We start from the raw sequence: 17,351 nt of genomic DNA on the forward strand, positions 1-17,351 counted from the left end.
GGCCTGTGCAGCTTGGAAAAGAGGAGGCTGAGGGGAGACCTCATCGCAGCCTACAGCTTCCTCGAGAGAGGGAGTGGAGGGGCAGGCACCGACCTATTCTCCTTAATCACCAGTGATAGGACCTGCGGGAACAGTGCTACGCTGAGGCGGGGGAAGTTTAGGCTGGCCATCAGGAAGAGGTTCTTCACTGAGAGGATGGTCGCACACTGGAACAGGTTCCCTAGGGAAGTAGTCACTGCACCAAGCCTGTCTGAATTTAAGAAGCGATTGGGCTGTGCACTTAGTCACATGGTCTAAATTTTTGGATAGACCTGTGCAGTGCCAGGAGTTGGACTTGATGATCCTTATGGGTCCTTTCCAACTCGGGATATTCTATGATTCTATGACCGTAACTACATGGCACCTGAATTGCCCTGAAATCCTGAAAAACCTGCCCAAAGGCTGGTAGCAGACTTAGTGGGATGGCAGACAGCGACGCAATCTGCACTGAGGTCATGAAGCTGGCCCAGAGGGGGTGTCATGGGGGGAGAACTCCCAGGCAGGGAGCACAGTCCCTGAGCATGGCTTGGCTCCACGTGTCACTGCTGATAAACACGGGGTTCGTTTCAGAGAGCTAATGTGGTTTGTGTCGATTGGTATTTCAGCCTTTCATGGGATTTCATTAAGGGTTATTAGCGGCTCTATAATTGCCACTGGAGCAGGGCTTCGTGTTCTGCTTAATTAAGTGTCAGCCCTTCCAAAGGGAAGACACAGATTTTAATAATGGTGCATGTGGTGGAAGCACGCAGGCAGGGAGGCAGAGTGAGACCCAGGCAACGACAGCCCCAAGCAGGGAGCACAAAGTGCCCCCAAACCTCCTTTCATCCCCATTTCTTCCAGATGTGGGGGTCTACCACAAGGACGAACTCAAATAGCAGTGATGCGGGAGATGTAATTTAACAGGCAGACTCACTTTTTTAGTGCTTTGCTCCATCTAGTGATCATGAAGGAAAGCTCAAAGGGGACACCCTGCTCGTGGGGCCTGATTTCTGGGTAAGCAGACCCACAGCAGGGCACTTGGCAGCATTTCCACTTCTCCCCATCTGAGCCGCTCCGGGGACTCTTCATGGCACAGCCACAAAGCAGCTCAGGGTCAGCCCTGACCCCACAAGCTGCAGGGTAGCGACAAGCAGCAGCCTCGCAGCATGGGATGGAAAAGAGAAAAAAGAGACGACAATGAACACCCCCACGTGAACACTGGGATTTTTTGGCCACCCTGTGATGAGCAGCAAGGCCTATCACAGCATGCCGGAGCTGCCAGAAGGCCCCGTCCCCCTTAGGGTGCCCATTTTCACTTGCAGTTCCAGCTGAAAGGTCTGTTAAACATCCACTTTATTACTCCTAATCCAGTGCTAGAAGATAAAAAGCCTTTCGCATCCCATCTGTGGGATGGCCTGGCTGCTGCCTTCCCCACCACATCCCGTGTGGGCAAAAAGGGGTGCTTCTGGTGGGCCAGGAGGGATGGTGACCAGGGGACGGCTACCCCCAGGGATGGAAAGGAGGGAAAGGAGGGGGAAAAAAGGAGAAAAGGAGAAGGGAGCAAGCCTCAGCCGACTGTCGGGCAGCTCCCCTGAGCAGGTATGTGGAAGCCCCCGGGGCCGGGACAGGGGGACGCAGACGGAGGCAGACCTAGGGCTGCTCCGCACCGTGCGGTGCACACTGGCTCAGATGGGGGGCTGAGGGGAACGGGGGCCGCGGCCAAATACTTGGCACACAGCAGGCCCAGTGGGGCCGCTCACACGTGTGCTGGCACCGGCGGCTGGAGGGGCTGGAGCACCGCAGGCCCTGGTGCCGCAGGCCTTGTGCAGCGCAGCCCTCGCCCACATGGCTGTACCTGGGGTCGCTCAGCGCCCACTGCCACACGCAGCCTTTGCCACTGACACAACACATGTACACACACTGACACATTCACACAACACACCTACACACACTCACACACTCACAGACACACACACACACACACACGCACTCAGTCACATACACACTCACACACTCATTCACAGTCACACACACAGTCACACCCACACCCACACACACTCACTCACACACACTCACACACACACACACTGACACTCACACTCTCACACACACACCCTCACACACACAGTCACACACACACACTCACACTCACTCACACACACTCACTCACACACACACACACTCACACACACACCCTCACACACACACTCACACACTCACACTCACACTTACTCACACACACTCACACTCCCACTCCCGTTGCCCGCCTTGCGGGTTGCGCGCTCAGCCCTGGAGGGCGGGGCCATGAGCGGGGCGGGGCTGCCCTGGGGCGGGGCTACCGGGGCGGGCGGGGCTCGCTCTGGAGGCGGAGCCTGCGCGGGGGGCGGAGCCTGCGGGCGCCGCGCGCTCCCTGCAGCCCCGGCCGCCGCCGCCGCCGCCGCCGCTTCCGATCGCAGCGCGGGCGGGGCCGCCCCCCCCCTCCCCGCTCCCCTCAGGCCCCGCCATGGCCGCCCGCGGCGCCTTCCCGCTCAGCCCCCTACCGCCCGCCGCCCCCGCCGCCCCGCCGCCCCCCGGGCCCGGGCCCGGGCCCGGGCCCGGGCCCGGCATCCTGAGAGGCCCCAGCCCGGCTCCGGCAACCGCTGCGGCTCCGGGATACCGGCCCATGGGGCCCGCGGCCGCGCAGTACCAGGTGGGGGCGACCGGAGGGGGGCGGGGGGGGTCCTGAGGGGGGCCGGAGGACGGGCGGTAGGGGCCGGGGGGGGCCCTGAGGGGGCTCGGGGAGCCCTGAGGGTGCTGGGGCCGGGGGGGGCTGCGGGGCTTGGAGGCCTCGTGAGCTGTGGCTGGGCCGGGGGGGGCAGTCCTGGAGCTCCATCTCCCCGTGTGCCCCTCCCGGCACCCAGCCCGGACCCGGCCTGAGCCCCCCAGCACGGCCCCCCCGGGCTTGGCTCAGGGCAGGTGCCCCCCCCCAACCCCTCCCGGGCCCAAAAAAGCCCAGGGCGCTGCGGGGTGGCCGCGGGTTTACCAGGCCTGGCTCCTCAGCAGCGCCCGCCGCTGCTCCGTACTGCGCCGTGAGCGCTTGGCAATTCCCAAAAAAGTTGTGGGAGGTGAAGCCATCGGCCCTGCGGCAGCGTGTGGGGACGGGGAGGCCCAGTCGAGCACCCTCGGGGGCCGCTGGCGATGGGAGAACCCCCCCGGGAGGCGCGAGCTGCTGCAGGACGCCGTGCGCGCAGCTCTGGCTTCGCGGCCATGCCCCCGTTGCACGTTTCGTGCCCTGAAAGCCGTTTGCCTGCGTCTGTTGCAAACGTAGAGGTGACCGTTGCAAACGTGAGGTGGGTGTTTTCAGGAAGAAGCTGGAGTGGTGGTGATGCAGGTGCTCGCAAATATTAGGGGAAAGAATGGGGACAGGCAAGGGCTGGGAAGGGAAATCCGATCAGCAGTCCTGGAGAAGCCACAGAAACTGCTCTTTCTTCTGCCTGCAAGTGTTTTGTAAGAGAGAGATTTTGTCTGACGCTCACTTTCAGCCTCCCCCTGCGTGCGCAGCTTGCCTGTTGGTTCGCTCATGCACGCGGGGCGATTATTTTGGTTCTGGTGCACAGCAGAGTCTTGCAGACAGGCTGGAAATGGAGGAGCCCAGTTGTGCAACGTGTTCTGAACCACTGACGATTGCCTCCTCCAGCACTGCCGCGTTGTTTGCACGCATTAAAACTTAAGAAATCGATGAAGCCAAGGGAATTTTCAACTTGTAAACCTTGCTAACAGAAAATGAGGAAACGACCCGGGAAGCCGAAAAGTGAAAACTGAGATGGCGCAGCCAAGACCAATCCGGGCGTGCATCGGCTGTAACTCGACTCAAAGGCTCAAGGGCCAGGCGGGATCCCGAGGGTTTGCCTTGCAGCAGGGTGCAAAATCCTTCCGGGCATCGCTTGCCGCTCCACTGCGGGTAAACGGGAGAACATATGCTTGTTTTCCCCCTGTGCCAGCCAAAATGCTGTGCTCAGAGCAGGTGCTAGAAGCGTGTGGATGGGGTAGGGTGGGACTGAGCATATGGCGCTGCGCTGCAGCCTTCGGGAAATCCACATCGCACAGGGCGGCAGCGAGCAGCGTGGGCTGTGCCTGGCCATGGGCTGTGTCTGGCTGGCTGCTTGCTGGCGGTTGCCTTGCAGCGGGAGGGGACAGCGGGTCTAATCAATACGGTCTGGCCTTTGTTTTGCAATTTCCAGGCGGTGGAAAGCAGCTCCTCCCTGCTGAGCGGTCAGCCCTGCCATGCCCGCGGGACCTCTAAGGGGGTAGCGAGTGACTCAGGCCCCTTCTGCTCTGTTATGCCCTGGTGTGAGAAAGAACTTTGTCCATTATTTGGCCACTAGAAAACACAACAGCCCTCATGTATGTCAGTGAGTGCTTAGGGGCTTCTTAATCAGTGGATTATTAAACATACGCTAATCCTCTGACATCCTGGCACGTCTGGTTATTCGCTAGCAGCTCAAGGAGGGAATTCAAGAGGACAACTCCCTCTGGCACCAGTGGGAGCTGATGTTTCCAGAGCAGAAAGGAGAGGGATTTTCAGGAGCGTGCTCAGGGAATGGGTGATTGGCTGCTTGGTGGCAGCTGCCCGCATTCCGACACACAGGTTTGTGTAAATTCAACAGGAGTTACTTGTGTTTATTGTGGTGCAAGTTTCAGGCTCAGGAGATTTCTCCCGAGATACGAGATTGATGCTGCTGTAGGGAGCAGGCTTGGCTCTGTGACACAGCTCTTCTTTAACATGGGTCGTGCAGTGGGGAAAGGGTTGTGCAAAATGGTGCTCTGGCCTTGAAGTTAGCATGTGCTTTTGCTTTACTGGCACAAATCAGTGGCAAAAAGCAGAGTTAGTGAAGTGCCACGTTAAAAGGGTTTCATTGGCACTTGCTGACAAGAAGGAATCCCATTTCCATGGGACGGAAAGGCTGTTGCAATCCAAACAACTGCTAACAAATTGATTTCGGAGGAGCCAGGAGGCTGAGCTGCTTTGATTCCTCGTGGAGTGGGGCTCTGGATGGCCAGGGCAGGGTTTGGGGCTTGCGGTCTGCAGATCCACTGGATCCACGCTGGGGAGGAGGAAAGTGGGCTTCCAGCTCGTCGGGTGAGCGGGGCCGGCTCGGAGGCAGCTCGGGCACGATGGCTGGGGCTGGAGCTGCAACACAAAGCAGGGACCAGCCTCGTGCCCGGCTGTGTGACCCACCCTTCCCAGGGGAGACGGTTTCCAAGGCAGGTTTCATCAGAGGCTGAGCATCCCATTAATTTAAGTGATGATACAAAGCAGAGAAATGCTCTCCTCTCGGGGCAAGAGGGAGGCGGGCAACCACAGAGGCCGGAGCACCCTTTGTTTCTCCTGTGGAGACATGGCGGTGAGGTTCTGCTGGGTGGAAAGCATCTCCAGAATTCGGTGCTGAAGGCCCTTGCTCTGTCTTCCTCTGTTCGGGGGCTCTCAGCACCGCTCCCTGGACATCTGAGCCGTGTTTTGTGCCAGGCACTGCTCTTCCCATGGGTGCCTCCGTGCTGCCTTACCGAGGCTACCGCAGTTTCTCTTTCAAGTGGGAACCAAACACCTTTCTTCCTTGTTCCTGCTTGCGTTAACACCTCTGTTATCATTTAAATCCCTTGCCTTCTCCCTTTCTCTGCCTGCTGCGGTCTCTTTTCTTCAGGTCGCTCTTTGTTTCTGGTCTCCTTCTCCCCCTGTCCTGCCCTCATCGCCCTACCCTTCAGGGAGGGCAAATGCAGGATGTTGGCACGAGGTGAAAGTCCCAGGCCATAACATGCGCATCACGTCTGTGTGCTCGCCAAGTCCCTGTAGCATGGAAGCTGTGGAGAAAACTTCACTAGCTTGGCCTTTCCCCCGAGCCCGCGTGTCACAGTGTACAAGCCCGGTGTGCTCGTGCCAAGGGCAGTGGAGCTGCTGCCTGGGTCCTGACATGAGCCGCGCAGCCTGCACGGCTCGTGGCAGCCAGAGCCTCTGACCTGGAACATCTGTGGCTGCAGATATGAGGCCCCAGACAGGCAGGTTTGTCAGGACCCGAATATCTCGGCTGGTGCTTGACGCATTGCCAGCACATGTCCTCAGTCTGCTCGGTTTTGTTGCCTGTTGCTTTGCCATTCCTCCTTTCATTTACTACTGCCTCGCCTACAGATTTTAGCGGAGACTCCGACTCCTGAAACGCGGCCGATCTTCCAAGCATCGCAAGCTGCCTCGGTGCAGCAGCCTGCCCGTGGCTCGGAGCTGGCTGGGAGCAAGGTGCTGTGCGAGAGCTCGCAGCGAGCAGCGGCACCTCGGTGGCAGTAACGCCTTGCTGCTGAAGGTCGCTGCCGATGCTAACCCAGGCTCTTCCTGGCACCCTCCCGGGAGGGATTTGCTCATGGATAAGAATGAACAGAGACATAGCAGCCTTTGGAGGCATGCTGCGGGGCCATGGTTCACCCCGAGCCATGGTTTGGGGCGATTGAGCTGTCTGTGAGCCCAGCCCGATGCAGAGCTGGGATCCTGTCCGAGCAGGATTTGCTTTTTGCCTGTGGCACAATGGGAAGCTGGAGGAGCTCGCAGGAAGAGCCGTCCCCTGGCGCCACTCCAGACTCGGCTTCCAGAGCCCCGGGTGAGGATGCACGTGGGCTTTCCCTCCCTGAACCTCAGTGTGTGCAAAGAGTGAACGCTCCTTTCTGCGCAGAGCCAAAACGGGATGTGTGTCAGGAAAGGCCGGTCAGCTGGCGTGTTTATGAGCACTTCTCGAGACTGTGTTTTGGGGAATTAGCAGGAAGTCGCGGGGGCTCGGGGTGTCTCAGCCCTCTTGCACGCACGTGTCCTTCACGTGGTGGCCCTCGGGAGCGCGTGCTCCACTCACATTCCTGACGAGAGGCGCGGTGGGACGGGCGAGCTCTTGTTTTTGATGCAGATGGTCCTTTTTGTTTGTGCTGTGCCTGGGAAGAGCTTCCCCCTCCTCGGGGGGCTGCAGGGAAGATCTGTGCTCTCAGAGGGAGGACAGAGAGAGACTCTGGAGCTGTTCTCTGAATTGCAGCTTTTCTTCCAACTCGCTCCCAAGCCTGCCTTCTCGCAGATCCATCCTTCAATTTATTGTTCCCCTTGTTTTTCCCTTTCTGCTACCAGCATCTGATTTCTGGCCTGCCCTTCCTCAAGAAGAGGTTTTTGGCAAGCTGGGAGGCTCCTACCATGCAACCAAATGTCCATCGAGAGGCATTCCAGCCCCCGCTAGATCCAATTGAAGCTGACTCTAAACAGAGCTCCCCGAATGCAAGAGGCCTGCACGCTGACCTGGGATGAACCACGGCACTGCAGCCAGCCCCATTCGTTCTTTCAGCTTTGGCAGGGAGCAGAAACAAGCTGTTTTCTGTCCCATTTCCAAATGGCTCTACTCATTCTCCACGGGGAGGGCTGGATGCCATCCAGCTCGTTCCTTGGAGCGGAGCTTGCGAGATTTTGCCCTTTGTCCGCCCTGCTGGCAGGAGGAGGAGGCGGTGGTGGGACAGAGAGGGGAGGACGAGGAGGTGTCTGGAAGGGGCAGGACCAGAGTGCTGCTCAGATGAAGAGGGGTGGATGGAGCCCCCGAGCCTGCTCCACGGAGCTCCGTTAGCCAGGAAGGATGTGAAGAAGGTCTCAAATTGAGCTGCTCTAATAAAAGTTCCTGAATTTAAACCCTCCTGCATCCTGCTAATTTCCAGGGCTTCTGAAGGGTGCTGGAGGCTTCACCCCGCTGGGGCTGTAATGCTGCTTAACAGCTTAACCAGAGCTTTTTAAGGCTGCGCTGTGTTTGCGTGCCAGGAGCCTGCAGCCTTTAGGCCAGGGGGCTGGTGGCCCCAGACGGTGCTGGCTGGACACAGCAGGGGCTGCGCTGCTTTGCTGAGAGACTTCTCCATCTGTTCCTTGCAAATCTTACGGGTAAACAGAGAAGAAAACATACGCGGAGGATTCTGCCTTCCCTGTGGTGCTTGTCAAAATGATCAAATGCAGGTCCACAAGGGGCTCACTCCACAGGCAGCTTCACTGAGGCTGATGGTCCTGGGTCGTCTGTGGAAGGGATGTTCACATCTGCAGTAGGACAGGTCCGCTCGTCCTTGTGCCGCCTCTCTCCTGGCTGACAGAAGCTTCCCTGGCTCTGAGCAGTCTGTGGCCTCCCCACAAGCAGACAGACGCGTGGGAGCCGTGCAGTAGATGTTACCCTTGTGTGGAGCTGTTGAAGACCTCAGTTCATTTCAGACAGTCCCCGTATCACTCATTTCAGGGATGGATTCAGCAACGTGACCCAGGGAGTGGCACAGGAACCTCAGGGCCTGGTGTCAGTGCCAAGGGAACAGGAGCTGCTTGTGGCCGTGTCTTCTCATAGCTGCTCAAGAAGGCTGCCAGCAGTGTTTGCCCCAGCCATGGGCTTGCGCAAGGGGTCCTTGTCCTGCAGCTGTGTCAAGCTACGTGCAGAGAACCTGCGAAACCCTGGTTTCACTGTGGCACTGCAGATGGTTTTCTGCATGGGCTGCTGGTGCTGGAGCAACACCCAGGTGTTTCCTTGGTGGCCATTTGTCTTCTCCATGCTGCTGGTGGCTCAGGGGCTCTTAGACACAGTGTCACGGGTGACCGCAGAGTGTCTGCATATAGCCTTGGCCCCCTTTTCTGGGGGTTTCCCTATTTTTTTTTTTAAATCTAATTACAAGTTTCACAGCCCCTTTTCCTGGCTCGCTTGTTCTTCAGAAGCCCTCGCAGGCAAGTCAGCACAGTTCCCAGAGCACGGTCCTCCAGTAGCTGTGCTGCACTGCTGAACAGCCCCGGGCAATGAGCTGCAGTGAGCAGGACTGCACAGACAACGCCTGTGCAGTCCTGCTCGTTGCGAGTCATTGCCCAAATGTGGCTGATCAAAGGGAGAAAAACATCTGGGGGCTGTTAGGAAAAAGCTTTTGCCTTGTAGCGCAGGCAGGTTGGTGAGCTGTGGAGCTGTAGGTGCAGCTTCAAAGGCAAGCTGAGCAAAGGTGAAAGCAGCATATGGTTGTGCAACAGGCTTTGTGTGTGTATTTTTGAAACCCAGCGTGGAGTCCTGATCCTGCCACTTCCTGGCCTGCTGCTGCTTGGATTTCCAGCTGTGAGGCACTTCTCGATGCTAAGGCTGGTATTTTGGGGATTTCCAGCTGGGTTTGGCATTTGCAGAGATGCTCGTGGTTCTGGAGGAAGAGCCGTTCTTGCTCCTTGAGCTCTTCCATGTACTGTTTGTTCAGCCACACCAGCAAGGAGGTGAGTGGGTTTGGGCTCTGACCGCCCGCCATGGCTCTGAGCCTGCCTGAAAAAGCTGCTGAGGCCAGGCAGGCTGCCAGTGGTGGTCTCACACTGGGTTTGCACTGCAATTAATACCTGCACGTAGATAAACTCGTCAGCCTGCAGCATTGCCTGCAGCTGAGCTCTCCTTGCCGGGCTCCTGGCCCCTTCAGGATAACGAGGCAGCTTCGTTAGCTCTTTTTCACCGAAGCCTCAATTCTGTCCTCAGGATGCAGGTCAGAAGCAAAGGCGGGAGAGGAGCCACGGGGATTGTCTTGGCATGTCGAGGAGCCTGTGGCAGGGGAGAAATGCTGTTCTGCTGGCTCCGTGGCTTTCCCAGGCTCGCCAGCTCCTCACCAATGGGGAGCTGGAGGATCAAAGGATCCCATGAGGGTTTTGGCTCAGGGTGCCAGCAAAGCACGCTGGAGCAGGTAGAGGCAGGCAGCAGGGGGATGCTGTGACCATTTGTCAAGTGCCCGGGGGCTGCGCGTGGTGCAGAGCCAGTGGCACCCGCAAGCTGGCAGTGCTGGTGCTGGCCAAGGGGCTGTGGGTGCTGCCCCAGGTCAGGACTCCTTGCAGAAGTTGTTCAGCATTACACTGGGGCTTGTAAATGCCCCTCCTGGGTGCCTGGAGGGGAAAGGATGCAGCAGGAGCTGGAGTGCTGGTGGGGATGAACCCTCGCCTCCATCCCCTGTGTGCAGGGGACGTCCCCATCCCCAGAGCTCAGCCTCCGCCCTGCACATCGGCCTCATGCCCAGGCTGTTAGGAAGGGGTGCTACCAGGAGGAACATCCACCAGCCCCAGAGACAAACCCACCACTCAACCCATGCTGCCATCAGCAGTCCCTGGGGTGTCAGGTCTGCGCCACCACAGGTCCGATGTCCCTCTCTGCGTGGGGAGGAGCACGGCAGCGGCTTGGCTCCACACCTGCCAGCACACTGGGTGTCCCCAGCCCTGCATCCATCCATCCTCGGGGTGAGGCCCCTGTGGTCAGCTCCTCCTCCTGCTTTCCTCTTCCTGGAGGAATTACGGCTGCTGCTCCTGATGCCCTTTCCCTGGTTAAGGGCCCATGTTTAACGCCCCTTCTCCTCTCTCCCGCACCAGCGCCCTGGGATGCCTCCAGGTGGCCGGATGCCCATGGCGGGGCTGCAGGTGGGCCCACCGGGAGCACCCCCATATGGAGCAGCCTCCCCGCTGAGACCTGGCCTGCCGCAGTCGATGATGGACCCGTTCAGGAAGCGTCTGCTGGCCCCCCAGTCACAGCCGCCGATGGCCAGCCAGCGGAGAGGGTAAGGGGTGGTGCGGGAGCACCTGCAGCCAGGCTGGAGTCAGGGGGGTTGACCTGCTGGGTCCGGCCGCTGCCTCCTGGTTGCTTTGCTCCACCAAAACCCACAGCACGGCTCAACCCCCAGCAGCAGGAGAGCTGCCAGAGCTTGGTGCTGGGATGCAGAGCGGTAGCGGCGGGTGAGCGTGGGGGACAGATCGCTTGGTCTGCGGCTTCCCCTCGCTATGAGCACCAGTAGCCAAAAAGCCTCGCTGCACTTGTTGCCTTCAGCACCGGCTCCTCAGAGTCTTTCCCCCTTCTCAAGGGAGGGCGTGCTGTTCCTGGCAGGCACAGATGCAGCTGGATGCTCATTCCCAGTCCTGGCACAAGGCAGGCTGCTCCCAAGCAGAGTTGATGGGGGCAGCAAGTTGCAGGGATGCTCCACGGGACTGCGGTCTCAGTGTGACTGCTTGGGCTGGTCTCTGTGCCGTGGGGCTCTGCCAGCAGCTCCTTGCTTGTTTATGAGGCTGCTGTGCCTGGTCCTGTTTCCGCAAGGGTTTCTTGGTTACTGGAGGCTGTTTCTCAGGGCCCCTCTGTCCTAACAGATGTGCAGGTCCTGCTCCCTGCCCTTGTTGCACAGCAGGGCTTCTTGATTCTTTCACAGGGAGTCACAGTCTCTGTGCCAGGGCTGCACATCCATTTAGTGCTCCAGAGCAATTTGGGGACTAAGGACGAGGGGCAGAGGCATCCTCACCTGCTGAACGAGGACAGCAGCAGCCGGATAAGGCCACAGCTGTGTGGGATCAGCCATGCATGGCCGGGGAGCTCTGGGTTGTACGCAGAGCCCAGCCAAGCTTCCTTGTTCCCAGCTGGCTGTGGGGTGGTGGGCCAGGACCTGCCAGCCCTTAGTGGCCAAATCCTGGGACACCTCCAGATGGCAGCATTGATGCCGCATTTCCTGCCCTGTTGGTTTAGACACTGCCAAGGGAAATGAAACTCTCCCCATACTGGACTCTACACATCTGAGCAAGAAATGGGGCAGAAGACGACAGCATTTTCCTGTGTATTTCTCCTTGTTTCTGGGAGCTGGACAGCAAAATGGGCCCAGGGACTGGGTTTCTTTCCCTGCTGATGGTATAGAGCTCCCACACCTCCCCCTCTGCAGTTGCCTTGGCTTGCCCACAGGGATCTAATCTCTTATCCACTTGCTCCAAGGGCATGTACTCTAGATGCTCTTACAGACTTCCTTCATCCCCTTTCTGCAACTCCAAGTGACAGTCCCCTAGAGCAGCCTTGACAGGTGACTTACTCCCTCAGATCGTGCTGTTTGCTGCATCAGGAGCCTGGAACCTGCCTCAGACTGAACAGTGCGCATGGCATGCAGCTGGCATTGCCACGGTGACACCTCCCCAGAGTCTATCCCCATGCATCATGCCTGGAAGTGGCCAAAAGAGCCACCGGGCTCTGGGCAGTGGCCCCCAAGACGAGGCAGCAAGACCCACAGTGTCCTGCAATTGCTATAGGGTTATTTATTTATTTTTTTTTCTGTCCATGCGTCTTGCAGGGTGAAAAGGAGGAAGATGGCTGACAAGGTCCTGCCACAGAGGGTGAGTGTCACCTCGGTGCAAGGTGATGTTGGAGTGAGGAGGTCCCCATGGGAGGATGATCGTGTTCTCACCGGGCCATGTTCTGCTTGCTCACTGCTTCTGCTCAGTCCCAAACTGGCCTGGAAGATTTCTGTCTCATCCTGTGCGGAAGCAGGAGAGTGTAGCAGGGTGTGCACAGGTTGGACAAGCAGGACTTTGGGCAAGCAAGAAGCAGAAGTGGCTTAGGGTGGAGACTCCAAGTTACTCCTGAGCTTCTCTCCTGGGGGTCTCTTTTGACAGCACAGAGTTTAGTTACCTGCCTGTGATCCAGGGCAGGCCGTCTGGCATGGGGATAAGTTCCAAACAGTACAGCTCTGTGATCTGGGGAGAGCTTTGCAAGGCTGTAGTCTTTGTTTGAAGTGAGAAATTGTTTGAAGTGACAAATTGTGCCAGGCCTACCACTTGGTTACTCCTTGGTATGTCAACCTGGTGCTGATGGAGTTGCTGGGGTTGGATGTGGGGGCTGCAGCACCATCCTGACTGACTGCTTCCACTTGACAGATCCGGGAGCTGGTCCCAGAATCCCAGGCCTACATGGACCTCCTTGCCTTTGAGCGCAAGCTGGACCAAACCATCGCTCGGAAGAGGATGGAGATTCAGGAGGCCATTAAGAAACCGCTGACGGTGCGTGATGGAGCAGAGCAGCGAGCAGCTTGGGGGGGAGGTGGAGGTAGGAGACGGGTGCTGCTAGCCACCCTCTTGCTCCAAGTGTCCCCCTCTTTGTTTTCCTATTCCACAGCAAAAGCGGAAGCTGAGGATTTACATCTCCAACACTTTCACCCCAGCCAAAGAAGAAGGGGAGGGTGGTGAGCGTGTGGCCTCCTGGGAGCTACGTGTGGAGGGCAAACTGCTGGAGGACGTAAGGATATGGGCAGGGATGAACCAGGAGCGGTAGGAAGGCTGTGCTGGTTTCACAGTGCTCTGTGCTGAGAGCCAAGCTGCGATGCATTTGGCTCCCTGGGTGCTGGAGGCGGTGATTTGGGCTGGGGCCCTCCATGATTGGCAGTGTCAGGCCAAGCCTCACACTCTGTTTTGCAGCCAAGCAAGCAGAAGAGGAAGTTCTCCTCCTTTTTCAAGAGCCTCGTCATCGAGCTGGACAAAGAGCTGTACGGGCCAGACAACCATCTGGTGGAGGTGAGCTGTGCCTGGCTGTGTTGCAGGGCTGCCTCTGTGCCCTAGGCAGGATGGGGAGAACTGGTTGATGCAATGGGAGAGGGGAGATGGTCCTGCCACTTCCCTTGCAGGTGCTCAGCTCCCCAGCCCAGCATCAGCAAGGTTCACTGGATTCTTTGGGGTGGAGAGGCAGCTCTGGTGCTGCTGTGTATGCAGGGGAGCAGTGCTGAGCCCTCCCCGGGGACCACACCGCTGCGCTTTCCAGGCTGCAGCTTTCAGTTCTGCGGGGCTGGCTGGCAGCCCGGCGTGGCCAGCCCTCCCCCTCTCACCTGGACAGCTCCCAGCAGCAGGCTGCAGCTCCTGGCTGCCCCAGGGTTGGCTCTTAACCCCCTCACACCTGCAAGTCCACAGCTGGAGCCGAGAGGTGTCAGGCTGCAGCAAGGATGTGGCTCTGATGTATGACTTGCAGGCAGTCCCAGGCCCCCAAGAGATTTGTGAATCTGGGGCCAGACACAGGTGATGATACCCCGTAGGTGGGATCGGGTCTTCTGTGGGTGCTTCTGCCTGATGCAGGCTTGCCCTGCACGCAGCTCATGCTGTTCCTGTGGGAAGCACCCATTTTTGCAGTGGTGCCCCCTTGGTGAAGGTAAATCCCCATCACATGCGGGATGGCTTGTGAGAGCAGCTGAGACATCCAGCCCCTGCAGTGGGTGAAGCAGCACCCCAGGAGCTGTTTGAGCCTTTGGTATCAAGTGCTTGGGCTGTTATGCAAGCAGTCCACCCGAACTGCCTACAGCCATCTCTGGGCTGAAGCATACCGGTGTCCACAGGACCGAGTTGGCTCCCTGGGTGGATGGATTGGACTCCCAGGGACTGCCTGGGGGGGGCACGGAGGGTCCAGGCTGTCTGCCTGCCTGCACAGAGCCCAGGCACTGGCTCCGTCATCTCCTGGGTCCTGTTAGTGCTTGGCTTGCTTGAAGAGTCACCCCTTGCTCTCTCACAGTGGCACCGACTGCCCACGACCCAGGAGACTGATGGCTTCCAAGTGAAGCGTCCTGGTGATGTCAATGTGAAGTGCACCCTGCTGCTCATGCTGGATCACCAGGTAGGTGCTGGGGGTCGTGTGGGAGCTGTCCCCCCCGCTGGCATGGCTCATCTGGAGCAGTTAGAGGAGCCTGGGCTGGGGCAAGAGCCTCATGAGGCTATTGCGATGCTCTGGGGTTATTTGGTGTGGGGCACAGTGGAGATAAAAAGGAGCAGAGAGAGCTCCAGGCATGGCCCTCACAGCCTGCAATGACCCAAGGGCTGTGTGGGGCACTGTGCCTGAAGGAGGGCCCTTCCACGTGCCACCCCCTCCTCTCTTTAATCCCATGTGTGCTGTCCCTGCAGCCACCACAGTACAAACTGGACCCTCGCCTGGCTCGCCTGCTGGGGGTGCACACCCAGACCCGTGCCAGCATCATGCAGGCGCTCTGGCTCTACATCAAGCACAACAAGCTGCAGGACAGTCACGAGAAGGAATACATCAACTGCAACCGCTACTTCCGTCAGGTCGGTCCGTACCCCTCCTTGGCATGCCTCGTGGGTGCCCCTGCCCTGCTGTAGCAGCACGACTCACCTGGGGCGTTGCTGGGAGGAGAGCACCCTTCCCACCTGTAAACGTCGGAAAAAGCATGCTCTGGTGTGCATCTGTCAGCTTGCCACGCACCAACTGGGGCTGGGGGAGTCCCTGCTCCTGCCTGGCCCTTTTCATGCTGGGTAGAAGAAGCCCCTGACATCGGAAGCTAAACACTCTGCTCTGCCCCTCCAGATCTTTAACTGTGTCCGCATGCGCTTCTCTGAGATCCCCATGAAGCTGGCAGGGCTCCTGCAGCACCCGGATCCCATCATCATCAACCACACCATCAGGTAGGGGTGTGGGGAGGTGCCGAGCACTACTCCTGGGGGTGGGCTGCCAGGAGGAAGGGGGGTACCTCCCTGATGGGGCACAGCATCCCTGGGTGCCACGCAGCCTCCAGCTCCAAGCAGCAGTGAGCACTTGGGAAGGATCAGCCAAACACTGGGGGCTCCTTGGGACAGTCAGTGGGGTACTTGCGTTCCTTATGGAGGGGTGGATCCCCCCCGTGGCAGGGTGGAGGCTGAGGAAGCCTCCCCCCGCCCCAACACACTGCCTTCTCCCAGCGTGGATCCCAATGACCAGAAGAAGACGGCCTGCTATGACATCGACGTGGAGGTGGATGACCCTCTGAAAGCTCAGATGAGCAACTTCCTGGCTTCCACCACCAACCAGCAGGAGATCGCCTCCCTGGATGCCAAGGTGCGGGGTCCCACCTCTCCTGGAGCCCCCACAGCTGCAGGCAGGGAGCAGCTCGGGTCTCCTGGGGCTGCCCCCTGAGCTGTGTCATGTTTAGGGGGACTTTGCATGACCCCAGCTCCCACCCGGTCACCCACAGCTGTCTCTCATCTCCTGCCCTTTCTAGATCCACGAGACCATTGAATCCATCAACCAGCTGAAGACACAGCGTGATTTCATGCTGAGCTTCAGCAACAACCCGCAGGACTTCATCCAGGAATGGATCAAATCCCAGAGGAGGGACCTCAAAGTAAAATTTCAGGGATGGGCCAGCTGAGAGTCCAGGAGGGAGCCACCTGCGGTGCTCACCCTCTCTCCCTCGTGCTTTGCTTTGCGCAGATCATAACGGATGTGATTGGGAACCCTGAAGAGGAGCGGCGAGCTGAGTTTTACCAGCAACCCTGGGCTCAGGAGGCTGTGGGCAGACACATCTTCGCCAAGGTGGGCTCTGCGCCGGGTTGGGGTGCTCCCGTGGGCTGAAATGAGGGGGCAGAAGGGGAGGGGGGGGCTGTCCCAAGCCTCTTTCCCTGACCACCCACCCTCACCTCCTCTAGGTCCAGCAGCGTCGGCAGGAACTGGAACAAGTGCTTGGGATCCGCCTCACTTAAGGGGCCAGTGGGGGCTCGGGAGCTTTCTCCTCTCCCTGCTGCCTGAGCCTGACGGTACTTCTTACTGGAATCGAATACAGCACTTGCACAAACCCTACGTGCCTGGAGGGGCTCGGAGCCCCTCATGCCCCTGGGCTCCCCTCAGCCAGGAAGCTCTAGCCGCAGGCAGAGCAGCAGAGGGTCCCCTGCTTCCCCCGAGTCCTGCTGCAGCCTCTCTGGTGCATTAACATGTCCTTGCTTTTGCCGTTCACCTCTCCCTGTAGCATTGAATGCAGCCCTCTGTGAGCGCCTTGTCCAGCTCGCTCCCCTCCTTGCCCTGCCTCTGGCCAAAGCCCTCCTGGAGTTTGCTGCCTGCCCCGCCAGCCCTCCCCAGCACCATGAGGGCAGGCCTGGTCCTGCCCCTCTTCAACCAAAGTTTGTCATTCCAAACGCCAGCCCTGCTGGTGCCCGACGTTTTGCACTATTTTTGTGAACAGGTTTTATAAAAAAAAAAAAAAAAAGCGTTTTGTACAGTGGGTTTGTATTTGATTAATATATTGAGTTCCTCTTACTGCACTCATTGCCTCAAACTATGCAGTGATTCCTTGTTCTCAAAGGGCTGGCTTGGCCCAAGCTGTTCTTTTTATACGTGAGTTTTTAGTGTTGTTTTTGACAATCAGTTGATTGTTCCACCCCCTGCTGTTTGACTTAGAGACTTGTCCTGTGCCTGATACAGGTATGGGGGGAGGGGGGCAGAGGGGGTAGCTCTGTCCCCAAGAGCCTGTGGGCAGCGGGGACCCGGGGCTCTGAGAACTGGAGATGCTGGGGTGAGGGGCTAAGGGGACAGTGCCACTGCCCGCTGGCCCTGCTGAAGTGCCTTTACCCCGCTGGCCCCACGCCTGCACGCTCCTCACGGCACATCCCTGCCTTCTCCAGGCAGTCGCAGGCAGAGGGGGGGCGTTTACATATTCCCAGGGTGTATGGCTCAGGGGTGCCTGCTCTGTCTTTTGTGTAACCATTTTGTCTATTTTGGGTATTTTCTAATAAAACCAGTTAGCAGCAGTCTGTGTGTGTGTGCTGGGGTTCTTTC

At 58.6% G+C, this 17,351-nt stretch overlaps 1 protein-coding gene across 1 annotated transcript; it reads left to right on the top strand.

Annotated features, from left to right (window-relative positions):
- The first annotated feature begins 2,495 nt into the window (after positions 1-2,495).
- SMARCD2 (SWI/SNF related BAF chromatin remodeling complex subunit D2) lies at positions 2,496-17,323 on the top strand. The gene is made up of 13 exons (XM_084496716.1): positions 2,496-2,707; positions 10,403-10,587; positions 12,127-12,169; positions 12,710-12,832; positions 12,948-13,067; positions 13,247-13,342; positions 14,325-14,426; positions 14,711-14,872; positions 15,132-15,229; positions 15,503-15,638; positions 15,802-15,924; positions 16,014-16,115; positions 16,229-17,323. Exons 1-13 carry the CDS (start codon positions 2,522-2,524, stop codon positions 16,280-16,282), a joined length of 1,530 nt encoding a protein of 509 aa, XP_084352842.1. The 5' UTR covers positions 2,496-2,521; the 3' UTR covers positions 16,283-17,323.
- The last annotated feature ends 28 nt before the right edge of the window (positions 17,324-17,351 follow it).

Source organism: Aythya ferina (assembly GCF_964211825.1).
Source record: "Aythya ferina genome assembly, chromosome: 23".
Taxonomy (NCBI): domain Eukaryota; kingdom Metazoa; phylum Chordata; class Aves; order Anseriformes; family Anatidae; genus Aythya; species Aythya ferina.

Bases quoted from the DNA above. Each gene is read 5' to 3' on its own strand.
- SMARCD2 (XM_084496716.1), top strand. From the start codon at position 2,522: ATGGCCGCCCGCGGCGCCTTCCCGCTCAGCCCCCTACCGCCCGCCGCC. The intron at 10,588-12,126 runs GTAAGGGGTGGT...TGCGTCTTGCAG, and splicing joins ATGGCCAGCCAGCGGAGAGG to GGTGAAAAGGAGGAAGATGG. The intron at 12,833-12,947 runs GTGCGTGATGGA...CCTATTCCACAG, and splicing joins CCATTAAGAAACCGCTGACG to CAAAAGCGGAAGCTGAGGAT.